This window comes from Lissotriton helveticus, chromosome 12 (assembly GCF_964261635.1).
Source record: "Lissotriton helveticus chromosome 12, aLisHel1.1, whole genome shotgun sequence".
Classification (NCBI taxonomy): Eukaryota; Metazoa; Chordata; class Amphibia; order Caudata; family Salamandridae; genus Lissotriton; species Lissotriton helveticus.
Window position 1 is genome coordinate 888,227,056 of NC_136073.1, and position 14,075 is coordinate 888,241,130.

At 48.5% G+C, this 14,075-nt stretch overlaps 1 protein-coding gene across 13 annotated transcripts in view; it reads right to left on the minus strand.

Moving 5' to 3' along the window:
* Nucleotides 1–14,075, minus strand: part of ZCWPW1 (zinc finger CW-type and PWWP domain containing 1) — a 1,771,049-nt gene that overhangs the window by 142,488 nt on the left and 1,614,486 nt on the right. For 10 of the 13 annotated variants that reach the window (XM_078668568.1, XM_078668561.1, XM_078668571.1 and 7 more), the window contains one exon: nt 7,628–7,768. In XM_078668568.1, coding sequence (XP_078524694.1) covers nt 7,628–7,768 — 141 coding nt within the window. The remainder of the gene's footprint in view (nt 1–7,627; nt 7,769–14,075) is intronic. The other 3 variants (XM_078668572.1, XM_078668570.1, XM_078668565.1) reach the window with 1 other exon arrangement.

Below are 14,075 nucleotides of genomic sequence, written 5' to 3' on the forward strand. Positions count from 1 at the left end.
GAAGAAAAATCTTCATCCAGCACAGGAGAAATGCTAAACAGCAGGAAAATTACCAATTTCTGACTAAAAAGTCAAAAAACTGTCGAGCTCAAGCTCCAGGATCCTCACAGAAGGAGCCGGAAAAAAGAACTGACCTAACTGTCACCTGTGGTGCATGCTGGGAGCATAGGGCTCTCTGAGGTTCTTAAAGGCAAAGTACCTAGATTCTTGGCAGTCTTAAAGGCGAGGTGCCAGTTTTCTTTTCTGTCCCAGGACAGTAATTCCTATGCAGCCTATGGGCCAAACTGCCTTCAAAAACTTGTGTTTTTTTCCTTGTTCTGGAAAATAAAGAAATTCTTGTATGAAGCCATTTGGGTGTATGGTCTCTAGGACAAGTTTTCTTAAGTAATGTGTTACCACTGCGCCCTCCACGGCCTGGTCGCCCCACGCTCCCAGCCTGCTCTGCCTGCCTACCTCTACCTGCTGCCTGCCAGACGCCGATCCGGCGCCCCAGCCGCCGCAGGGCCGCCCACCAAGCCCGCCGTTTTTTCCCGCCGTTCCTGCCACGACCCCGCCCCCCGCTTGCCGATTGGCCCACGCGCTCCCCGCCTCCCAGCGGACCCTCCCTCCCGGCTCCCTTCTTATGACGCCCCCAGAGCGACCGCGCAGCGGGAGCACCGATTGAGCGCCGAAGGTGCGCCAAAGGTAAGCCCGTCAGCGCCCGTCCGCGCCTGGACCGCGCCCAGTGCCAGGACCCCTGGCCCCCACCGCCGGAAGCCGACCCGACGGACCTACGACGCCACCGAACTCAACGCACTCAACACCGGCCGAACCCCGGGCTGCTACCGAGCCACACCGAGACGCACCCACGGACCCTTCAGCTGCCACTCCTGCAAGTTCACCTGCAACCGGACCCACGCCCAACCAGCACCCACCAAGCCGAACTCCAGCAGCACCCACCTGAAGTGCATCCTGCTCAACACCCGCTTCGTCCACAGACACGCCGTTGAGCTCTGGAACCTGCTCGACACCACAGACCCAGACGTCGCCTTCCTCACGGAAACCTGGATGAACGCCTCCTCAGCGCCCGACATCGCCATCGCCATCCCAGAGGGCTACAAGATCACCCGGAGAGACCGCGCCAACCAGACAGGAGGAGGCATCGCCATCATCCACAGGAACACCATCCGCATCACGACCAACACCGACGACACCCTCGCACCCGCCGAACACCTGCACTTCCAGATCCACGTCAACCCCAAGACCACCCTCAGAGGCACCCTCATCTACAGACCCCCGGGACCACGCACACAATTCAGCGAGGACATCGCCGACTTCATCAGCCCACACGCCCTCCCCTCCGCTGACTACATCCTCCTCGGGGACCTCAACTTCCACCTGGAGAACAACAACGACCGCAACACCACCACCCTGCTGGACAACCTCGCCAACCTCGGACTCAAGCAACTGGTGACCACCCCCACCCACTACGCCGGACACACACTCGACCCCATCTTCTCTTCCAGCAAGGACATCGCCTTCAGCCACGCCGCGGGACTCCACTGGACGGACCACAGCTGCGTCCACTTCAGCTTCAGAAGGACCACGCTCCACCATCACCAGCAACAGGCTCCCCGCAGAAGCTGGAACAAGATCACTGCAGACCAGCTCGCTACTTCCCTGAGCAAGAACCCTCCCACCAGCACAACAAACCCCAGCCAAGCAGCCACCAACCTCACGAAATGGATCAGCGACTGCGCAGACGACCTCGCCCCGCTGAAGACCCCGCCGAGCAGACCCGGCAGCAAGAAAGCCCCATGGTTTAACGACGAACTCAAGAGCTCTAAGAAGAACTGCAGAGCACTCGAGAAAACCTGGCGCAGAGACCCAACACCGGACAACATGACTGCCCTCAAGCTCGCCACCCGAAAACACCACCAGCTGATCCACGCCACCAAGAAAACCGCATTCAAGGAACGACTGGACAACAACGCACACAACAGCAAGGAACTCTTCAACATCGTGAAAGAGCTCTCCAACCCCAACGCCGGAAACAACGACATCACCCCTTCGCAAGACCTCTGCAACTCCCTCGCCTCCTACTTCCACAACAAGATCGCGGACATACACAACAGCTTCAGCACTCAACCGACGCACGCCACGACCGAACCACCGCCCCCCACCACCACCCTCCGCGCCTGGACCCCGATCAGCACCGAAGACACCATCCGCACAATGAACTCCATCCACTCCGGATCTCCGACAGACCCCTGCCCTCACCACGTCTTCAACAAGGCCGACGCTGTCATCGCACCCCACCTGCGGGACATCATCAACACCTCCTTCGACATCGCCACCTTCCCGGAGAGCTGGAAGCACGCTGAACTCAGCGCTCTACTCAAGAAACCATCAGCAGACCCAACCGACCTCAAGAACTACCGCCCCATCTCGCTGCTCCCGTTTCCGGCCAAAGTCATCGAGAAGACCGTCAACAAGCAACTGGCCGCCTTCCTCGAGACGAACGGTTCCCTCGACCTCTCGCAGTCTGGCTTCCGGGCCAACCACAGCACCGAGACCGCCCTGATCACAGCTACCGATGACATCCGAGCCCTGCTCGACAACGGAGAAACAGCGGCCCTCATCCTCCTGGACCTCTCCGCGGCCTTCAACACTGTAGTGGATCACCTCCTTCCTCGCCGGAAGGAAACAGAGAGTCCGCCTCCCCCCGTTCAGATCGGAGGCCACCGAAGTCATCTGCGGCGTTCCTCAAGGCTCCTCGCTCAGCCCAACACTCTTCAACGTCTACATGAGCCCCCTCGCAGCCATCGCACGCCAGCACAACCTGAACATCATCTCCTACGCCGACGACACCCAGCTGATCCTCTCCCTCACTAACGACCCCGCCACCGCCAGAGCCAACCTACACGAAGGGATGACAGACGTAGCCAAATGGATGTCGAACAGCCGCCTGAAACTGAACTCGGACAAGACGGAAGTCCTCATCCTGGGATCCTCACCCTCCGCCTGGGACGACTCCTGGTGGCCCCCCGCCCTGGGCAGCGCACCCAAACCAACAGACCACGCACGCAACCTGGGCTTCATCCTGGACTCCTCCCTCTCCATGACCAGACAAGTCAACGCCGTCTCCTCGTCGTGCTTCAACATCCTGCGCATGCTACGTAAGATCTTCCGATGGATCCCCACCGAGACCAGGAAGACGGTCACCCAGGCCCTCGTCACCAGCCGTTTGGACTACGGCAACTCCCTCTACGCCGGAACCACCGCCAAACTCCAGAAGAGACTCCAGCGGATCCAGAACACCTCAGCACGACTCATCCTGGACATCCCCCGCTGCAGCCACATCTCCGGACACCTGAGAGACCTGCACTGGCTCCCGGTCAACAAGAGAATCACCTTCCGGCTCCTCACCCACGCACACAAAGCCCTACACAACCAAGGACCAGGATACCTCAACAGCCGCCTCAACTTCTACGCTCCCAAACGCCAGCTTCGATCGACCAGCCACGCCCTCGCCGCCGTCCCCCGCATCCGAAGAGCCACCACAGGAGGAAGGTCCTTCTCCTACCTGGCCGCCAAGACTTGGAACTCCCTTCCGACCCACCTCCGCCTGACCCAGGACCACCTCGCCTTCAGGAAGCAGCTCAAGACCTGGCTGTTCGAGCAGTAGCGGACCCCCTCCCCCCAGCGCCTTGAGACCCTCCGGGTGAGTAGTGCGCTATATAAATGCTCTGATTGATTGATTGATTGACTATACAAGTATGGCTAAGTTATTTTCTGGCTGTTTGCCCCTGTTTTAGTTGGGTTTTTATAGGGCTGCATAGTTAATTATTATATATATATATATATATATTGTTATAAGCTCCGGGGTTCCGCACATGGGCGGGGATAATTCACTGCTTATGACTTTGATGAGTATCCCCTGGAAGAGAAAGACCTGTTTCCTTTCTGGGTTAGCTAAACAGAAATTTAAAATATCTTCTTCCAGCACAGGATAAATGCTAAACAGCAAGAAAATTAACAATTTCTGACTAAAAAGTCAAAAAACTGTCGAGCTCAAGCTCCAGGATCCTCACAGAGGGAGCCGGAAAAAAGAACTGACCTAACTGTCACCTGTGGTGCATGCTGGGAGCATAGGGCTCTCTGAGGTTCTTAAAGGCAAAGTTCCTAGATTTTTGGAAGTCTTAAAGGCGAGGTGCCAGTTTTCTTTTCTGTCCCAGGACAGTAATTTCTATGCAGCCTATGGGCCAAACTGCCTTCAAAAACTTGTGTTTTTTCCTTGTTCTGGAAAATAAAGAAATTCTTGTATGAAGCCCTTTGGGTGTATGGTCTCTAGGACAAGTTTTCTTAAGTAATGTGTTACTATACAAGTATGGCTAAGTTATTTTCTGGCTGTTTGCCCCTGTTTTAGTTGGGTTTTTATATGGCTGCATCAGGGATGGGGAATTCCTATAGCCCGACGCCCGGGACATACTGTTTGGGGTCAAGGACAACAAGTTATCATATGCATTTTGTCCTTGGGACAAGTAGGCCCAACCCCCTATAGCAGAAACCCTTTAGCTGCCAGTTTACGTACCACAGTATGGATCAAGGAAAGGCATTGCCTGCAGTTAAGGTAACATTTGTGTCCATGTGTTAATGCTTTTCAAACTTGTATTTATAGTTCATTAATGCAACGCCTTTATTATTAGGGTGAGAACTCTAAGTAAATGGTGTAAGCTCAGACTGCACTACTGACATTGGTTCCAGTAAAAAATATGTGCACACACTTTTTCAATGTTTAGCAATATCAGGCTATGTATACTGCTCCCAGAATGCTCTCTAATTAGATGCAAATATTTGCAGAAGCTTGAAAGCAAGTTTGATGATTCTTTGCTTTCAAAATAAAATGTTCACAAAATAATGCAAAAACATTTTGCAAACTACTGTCAAATTTTAGGTAAAAATTATTTGCAGCATCATTTAGTAAAATGTGTTGCTGTATGCTAGTATTTTCCCAAAATATTCATAATGGAAAATCAGTGTGACCAGTTTTAATAAGATTATGGGAAACATAAAAATAAACAAGCATTGGTAAAGCCAGTAGGTCTGAAATTGTTAGTCAGTATTTTTGTTTTGTGAATGCGTGACTTGTTTTGGCATGGTTTTTGTAATACCTTATTGGTGTGGGAGCTGCTGAGCTCTTACCATTATAACAAACACTGGCAAAAGCAAAGATTGATTTGGTCTCAAAAAGCATAAATTGCCTTAGTAGTTTGTCACTGAACAAAACACCTGTGTGTCGATGTGCTTCTTGTGAAAGTACAGAATGCGGACACTCACAGTGAAGCTAGCCGACAGAAAGAGAGAGAGAAAGAGGCAGAATTTTAATAAACACAAAAGGTCATGGATAACGCCAGACCTACTTAGGGGCCCAATTATTAAATAAAGTCTCAAAAGGGCACCCATGTCCTTGCATTAAGTGCAGATATAAGGCTTTCATGAATTCACAATACTATACAGAAGTAGGCCAAGAAATAATACTCCTAGAAAATATTTGCAAACTGCATTTGAGCATGATCAAATCTGCAGGTGTACATTTGCTCATGCGAAAATTTGAAGGTTTGCAAGTTCGCTTTCCTCCGACCACTTTTTTCCCAACCCTGGAAGAAGTTTTATGTCTGCCATTGTCAGGAGTACATTTCCAACCTTTCTCAGGATGGTACTCTAAGTTTAGAGAAGAGTTAGTGAAAACCCTTAAAACATTCATGATAGAAGGTTTGCACAGACTCAAAAGGGCATTCCAACCCTGGAAATGTTGCTTACTATTACCTTCAGCCCCCAGTATGTAGATTTGAAGAAACGTGGTAACATAAGAGAACTGCTAGTATTCAAACCCTACTTTGGTCTGAGTCCTGGCATATTCAGAGAGGCTATTTCAGAGCACTTATATAATAAGATTGCTTTCATAATTTGTCGCCTCATTACATTGAACAAAAGGGATAAGTGGATTTTGTTACAGGACAAGTAGATTTATGAAGCAACCTGCCCCATGGACAAATAGATATTTTATTAAATTCCACACCCCTGGGGCTGCATAGTTATTTATTATATATATATATATATGTATGTATATATATATATATGTATGTATGTATGTATGTATGTATGTATGTATGTATGTATGTATGTATGTATGTATATATATATATATATATATATATATATATATATATATATATATATATCTTTCCACAAAATGCCCAAAGCAACGGGAGAACACTCGACTGCGCTCTGCCCTCCAGCATCAATGCGTCCTTCCCGTTTGCTCCAACCAGTTTATCGTGCCGACGCGTTTCGAAGCCTTTTGCCTCCTCTTCATGGGCGTGCTTGGGAAATCACACTGAGGCTCGCATTTAGCCATTTCCGGCGTTTATTAATTGCATGCTCGCCCCCAGTGGGCGTGTGTTTACAAGTAGTTTTCCTTGATGCACGCCCATGAAGAGGAGGCAAAAGGCTTCGAAACGCGTCGGCAGGTGAATATGGTAAATTGCTTAAAGTATTGGGGTTTTCACCTGACTATCCTGATGTGACACAACATGGTGAGGATGGCCTCTGGTGTCTGGAGAGGAAGCATGACTGTATCCAACTCCCTTTGCTTCCGACAGATTTCAGATCCTGTCTTCCTTTATGCAGTAACTTTGCACATACTGAAGTTGCTTTGGCAGCGTCATGGCTGAAACATGTCGACCTAGATAGGACATGAGCAGCGTAATGGAGCCTGTAGTGCCGGACATCCTTTTTTAATCACCACTACACCACCCATCAAATAAAAGAAAGATTTTGAGCATGGGTAGGTGCATGGGGTTTTTAGTTGCCTGGATCCCCCATTCCTCCGATCATCTATAAATAGCCCCTCTATCCACAACGAGACCGCCTGCCACTAGAGCATTCTCTTGCGAGCGGGGGATGGCCAATGAAGAAGCACAACGCCCAGGGGTGTGTTAGGCCATTCTGTTCTTTTTTTCGGAAATACCCCTGGGGTCCTATCTCCAGTTTTTGGGACGCAAATCATCCTGAATTGAGTCAATTGATCATTAAAGAGGATGTCTGGCTCCCACAGATGGGAGCCATTACTGCTTGGTGCATTTATTTTTTAGTGTTTGAGAGTATCACAACACCACGAAGAGTAAATGTTCCTTTGACTGAATACCTGCAGTTCACAACAAGCACAGGGAAGCACAGTGTGAGGAGGCATTACACTGGTAGCACATTCTGTCAAGGGAAAACCACTTGTAACCTGAAGTAATGTATTTATTGCTGGAAAGCTGTAGTGACCTTCAGTAATTCTACCACAAGAAGAGCAGATTTTACTTGTGAATCGCATACCTTCCTTCTGGAATGGGCATTATTTACTGTAGGAGGTAATAGCCATTTACTTCCAGCTGTAAGGTGTTCTACTAAGCTGTGATGTCAATTTTTTGTTTAGGCAATATGCTATTATTGCTGCGTAGAAATAGTAAATACATTTAAAGAAAAATGTATGCTATTCTTGATTCTTTTAATTCATTAAAGCTACCCAGGACATCCTTAGCTGTGGTTTGACTCCACATTGGGCTCTCTTAACCTTCTGAAACAAGATTCGTCTTACCTGGCTTGCTCTGAGCTATGTCTTCTTTGTCTTCAGTATTTTCGGCTTCTTTGGCTGCTGGAGCTACAGAGTCATTGGACACATGGGATTTCAGTTCACATTTCATAGGCTTAGATTTTAGATGCTTGTCATTTCCACATACTGTTCCCCCAACAAAAATAAAATGTAAATTTAAACCATTATATAAAACTCAACAACAAAACGTCTCTACCATTAAATATCTTTCAAATGTTCAAGTGCTTTCTTAAATTTCACCAGCATGCTTCAGTATTGTACTTTAAAACCACACTGGATATTGGTGCCTTGTTTCCATCTATTGGTACCACTATGAAAAATGGAGATTTCTTCCCATTGGGATATCACTGAATGAACCATCCTAAATTAGTGAAAACACCGTGTTATACGGCTTAAACTTTTTCATCAAAAACTAGGCGTTTGTTGGACAACATACACGCCAAAACTGTGCTAGACTGATTCTACGCACAACATCGAGATATGTTGGCCTTAAGTTCTGCTAGCTCACAGTGCACGATCTGTACCCCTAACCTGGCAAGGTAAGAAATGGATTATGCAACCTCATAAAATGACATACTAACTCCCCAAGGAAATCGAGGTAACAGATCTAGAAACCTTTAGTCTGGTAACTCATGCATACCCAAAGAGATACACGACATGGCATTTCAATATTTATTGAAGCATTGTGATTTTTGTGTAACATATGTGCAACTGCAATAATCAACAGAAAGAAACAGAACAGAGTGATCAGCATTATGGGTTTGGTGAAGACGATAAAGAGTTCAACCATTTTGCTGTTACAGAAAATATACGCTTGCATGTAAGTACTATAATATTATGTACTACTACCTAGCCCTTCCTAAGCTAGTGTGCCTAAGGTGGGTGAATCTGCCAAATCCATGTACAGTGATCGAACTTCCCCGTTAACTGCACGTATGTTTCATCAGGGAGCCTCTCCTTGGTGGAGAGCTGGGCATCATCCCTTGCAGAGGTAAACAGGAATCAGCTAGGCTGGAATTCCAGCATGGGGTGACCTCACAGTGCCAACAAAATGCTCCTCTAAATAAACAACGGCGTGATGTTGTTTATATAATAAACATCATCCATGTTGCTATGCCAAAGTCCCAGTCTGGCTGCCATTATTGATTCTACCCTGACAAAGCTGTTGTAGAGTGGACAATAATAACACTTTGCGCAGTGAACTTTAGCTTCTGTACAGAATGTTCAGTGTTCTGATAGTATGCCTACAAAGTTGCGCAAATGTAAGCAATGTTATTTCATAGAACATTATCCATATAAGCACGCAAGCGAAAGTGTGTCACATGTCAAAATTCAGGAAAAGAGGTCGAGTTTAATCGTGAGCATGTAAAATGGAGGTGTTCTGCCTGGGACTAAAATGTGACACCAACTCCTTGGACGTGAGGTGACCAAAAAAGCTTCCCAAAACTATACTTAAATAAAGGTTAAATATGTTTTAAAAAAAGCCATACAATCTAAAAAACCATCACGCTTCTTTAATAACCAAGAGCATAGCAAAAGCCTAATTGCGAAAGATAAAAACATTTTTGTTGTTGTATTTTAACAGTTGTTTTTATTGAAAATAAAACAGCACCAGTCACAAATACAGCAATGATCACGACATCGACAAGTACATGTTGTCTACAAAAGCTATAATTCAAAACATTAGGCAAGCCGACTGTGAGAAGTTGGCCTGATATATGATGTTCACTAGTTCTAGTGACCACCTTGTATCAGTCCAAACAACCCTTATGGTGATTGGTTGTAAGTCAACCTTATAGACCAGCTATCCTAATGGTAGCGTGGACAAAGCAGTCTTAGGCTAAACTCTTTTGGCATGTGAAGCCTGCTGTTTTACCACAATATAACCCCTTGAATACCAGATGAAAGGACACCACACAGGTTGTTATGACAATAAACAGTATATTTATTAATAACAACACCTCTGAACTCTTTATGAGGTCAGAGGGCTATGCACATGACAATCTCTTACGAAAAATACGACAAGTTGCACAAAATTACAATGGTGCCCTAGGGGCACGACAAACCATATACTAAGTAAGTGGAATGTGAGAGTCGATAGGAAGAATGGAGCTGTCCAGAGGCTGTAGGATCGATGGGACCACGCTACACTAACTCTAGGTAAGTGATAGGAGGCCCACGGAACGCGTGTGCAGAGTGTGAACTCACACGCGAGATGCGTAACAACGTCTATGGACAGTACAGTTCAAGTTAAAGTAGAGTACGGACAATCCTGACTAGTTAGGACTAAAACGACTGTGGAACTGGACACTAGGACAGTTAAACTACCCTTGAGCACCGAAATGCTCTTGTTACCTCACCCACGGACTGCGGGTGCACAGGTGTCAAAGTGCGTCGGGTTCTCGCGTTGAAGTCTATGGAGCCTGAAAGAAAAGATGCTGCAGGCGACCAGGAGGAAGATGTCCGGTGCGATCCAAGGGTGGATCGGTGAAGAAGAAGACCTGAAAGCAGAGGGGACAATGTTCAGTCACTAGCCTGTGACTGGAGTGGAACCAGGAAGGAACCAGATGTCGACATCGCGATCAGGTGAAGAGTGGACGCTTGACTCTGCAGCCACGTGGACCAGGAGGTGTCTTCGACAACCAGGATAGAGGCACGAGCTGTCCCACGCAGGCTCTCGCTGTCGGCGGTGTTGGATCCGGAATCGGCGTCAACAGGCCTTGGCAAAGGCAACCCACGTGGTGAATGGAGAAAGCGTCTGGTGCGGACTAGGAGAGTCCGGGGTGCCCCTCTTTTGGAATGGAGCAAGGGCCAGTCTGGAGCAACCAGACCAGCAGCAAAGATTCAAAGGTTCGTCGTCTAGGAGGCCACTAGCCAGTCGGCAAGTGACCAGACAACGCGCCGAGCAGCAAACAAGCAGAAGGGCCCCACACAGATCTCGTGGATGCTGGAGGGCTGATCTTCGGTGCAGGGGCTGCTCGGGGCTGGGGCTTCTCAGTCCCCAAAGCACTTGGTCGAGTTTACCTCGGGAGTCGTGCTGGAAGCGAAGTGCAGGTTCGTTCAAGATGGCCGGTCCCACGTGTCTCGTCGCACCCACGGGTCTCAGCTTTGCTGCAGATGTGAGTTGAGGTCGGAGAGGTCTGGGAATCCGGGTCTCGTCGGGCTCTGAAGTCTGGATCCTCGAGGGAAGACGACAAAGTGAAGCCGCTGGACGCTTGATGGTGCCTGCAGATGCAGGGTGGACACTCCTTGCCCACAAGGGAGATTTCTTCAGTCTTCTGGGGAGCAGACCGTCGAAGTCCAGAGTTTCTTCTTGTAGAGCAGTTCAGGATTAATCTAATTTGGAATGGGACCAGCGCCTACCTTTATCCTGCTAAAGGGGGCTGCACTACTGACTAGGTCCCTCCCCTGGGTGGGACAAGGAAGGGGGGTGGTTACACCCCCTATCCTTTGTCCGGCTTCCCGCCAGAGCTGGGGCTGGAGTGCCCCAGCAACTGGTTTGAACCGGTGTATGCACAGGGCACCTTGTGTGCCCCAGGCATGTCTCATTCCTTTCAAGCCTATCCTACCCAATACACAAAGTCCTGTCTTTGGTGGTGCTAGCACCTCCCAAGGCAGGAAACCCTTTGTCCAAGCCGCCCTCGCTGTAAGGACTCCCAGCAGCAGGAGGTCAGACTTGTGTCTGTGGTGGCAGCATCCATTTTGTGATGCCAAGACTCGAGTTAACTTTAACCGGGGTTCACAGTTACATACATGTCGTGTCCCTCTAGAAGGGTGGAATGCTACCCCCGTCGCCAGAATTGGCGAGGGGGTAGTATTCCAATTCGTATGACACCTTACTCGACATGTTTTGATAATGTTATACCAGAGTTAGCATCTAACCGCGAGGTTGATAATGCACTTAAGAGTATATGGTATAGCGTTATCATGGAACAGCTATTAGGACTTGGTTCCGCAAGCTGCAGACGGGCTCAGCTCATGCCAGAGCACCATCTCACATAATTCCAAGCACTCTGCCTTCAGGATTGTTAAGGCCTGCCATAGGAGTGACTGATAGGAGGATATGTGTCCATTTTAGGGTTAGATATAGGTATACTATATCTATAGCAAAGGGTGATTACACCACCGTGCCCCAGCTGTCGTGCAGCCAGTTGTGTCAGTTTTAGATGGCCAGCCAGGGGTGGCATAATACATGCTTCAGCCCCTGGTAGGCCCTGGGTACACCTATGCCCTGGATACCTAAGGTACACTGTACAGGGACTGATAAGGTGGCCCAGTACCAATTGGTAAATGCACCTAAAGTACATGGTTGTCAATTTAGAGAGAGAACAGCTAGGCTGTGGGTCTGATTAGCAGGCCCACAGCCAGGGAAAGTCGTAAACCAGTGAAGCAAAAAGCAAAAATCTAGGGAGACCATAGGATTGCAGACCCCACTCTCCTACATAACCCCCCCAAACTTAGGGACATTAAACTAACCTTGACCAGGTGAGTCTTCCTGTTCTAAGTGGAAATACCTGGAGAGACCATCTGCATTGCCATGGTCAGTCCCTGGTCTGTGCTCCACTGTAAAGTCCATCCCCTGTAGGGAAATGGACCACCTAAGAAGTTTGGGGTTTTCACACTTCATCTGATTTAGCCATAAGAGGGGCTTATGGTCTGTCTGAATCTTGAAGTGAGTTCCAAACAAGTATGGCCTCAACTTCTTCAGGGCCCAGGCCACAGCAAAGGCCTCCCTCTCAATAGCTGACCAACGTTTCTCTCTAGGGGTCAGTCTTCTACTTATAGAAGCAATGAGCTGGTCATGACCATCAATATTCAGTTGAGATAGAACAGCTCCCACACCCAACTCAGAAGCATCTGTTTGGACAATGAAGGTTTTGGAGTAGTCAGGACTCTTGAGAATAGGTGCAGTACACTTGGCCTGCTTCAGGTCATCGAATGCCTTCTGACAGCTAACTGTCCACTGAACTTTCTTTGGCATTTTCTTGCTTGTCAAGTCATTAAGTGGTGTCACGAAGGACCCATAATTTTTGACAAACTTCCTATAGTAACCAGACAGGCCCAAGAAAGCTCTGACCTGTGTCTGTGTGGTTGGAGGAGCCCAGTCCTTTATGGCCTGTATCTTGCTCTCCAATGGTTGAACCTGGCCTCCACATACAAGGTGGCCCAGGTCACAACCTGACTCTGCCCTATCTGGCACTTGTTGACCTTGATAGTGAGGCCTACATTCTGCAGGGCCTCCAAAACTTTCCCCAGGTGGATCAGGTGATCCTCCCAGGTGGAGCTGAAGACAGCAATATCATCTAGATATGCTGCACAAAAGTCATCCAACCCAGAGAGAACTTGGTTCACCAACCTTTGAAAAGTGGCAGGTGCATTTTTCAAACCAAAGGGCATCACCACAAACTGGTAATGACCTCCTGGGGTAGAAAATGCTGTTTTAGCCTTGGCCTCCTCAGCTAACCTGATTTGCCAATAACCAGCTGTCAGGTCAAATGTACTCAAGAATTTGGCAGAAGCCAATTTATCTATGAGTTCATCTGCCCTAGGTATTGGATGGGCATCTGTTTTAGTTACAGCATTGAGACCCCTGTAGTCTACGCAAAACCTTATCTCTCTCTTACCATCCTGGGTGTGAGGCTTTGGCACTAGAACTACAAGACTAGCCCAAGGGCTTTCTGAGGGTTCAATGACTCCCAATTCCAACATCTTCTGTACTTCTTTCTTTATGCAGTCCCTGACATGGTCAGGTTGCCTGTAGATTTTACTCTTCACAGGCAGACTGTCACCAGTGTCCACCTCATGGGTGCACCAGTTTGTCTGACTGGGTGTCAGTGAGAACACTTTTCTGAAGGATTGAAGAACTTGTTTGCAATCCTTCTGTTGATGCTCACAGAGGCTGTCAGAAAAGACCACACCATCTACTGACCCATCATCAGGGTTCTGAGTGAGCAGGTCTGGGAGAGGGTCACTCTCTTACTCTTGTCCCTCATCTGTGGCCATGAGCAAGCCCATGTCCTCCCTGTCGACAAATGCCTTGAGCCTGTTAACATGAAGCACCCTGTGGGGGCTCCTGGGAGTTCCAAGGTCCACCAGGTAGGTGACCTCTCCCTTTTGCTCAATGATGGTGTGGGGTCCAGACCATTTGTCGTGGAGAGCTGCTGGGGCCACTGGCTCCAACACCCACACCTTCTGTCCTGGCTGGTAAACAGTTAGGACAGCATTTTGGTCATGCCAAGCTTTTTGAAGTTCTTGGCTGGCCTCAAGGTTTTTGGTTGCCTTCTCCATGTACTCTGCCATCCTGGAGCGGAGACCAAGTACATAGTCCACTATGTCAAGCTTAGGCTTTTTGAGAGGTAACTCCCATCCTTCCTTCACAAGACATAGGGGTCCTCTTACAGGATGCCCAAACAGAAGCTCAAAAGGGCTGTAG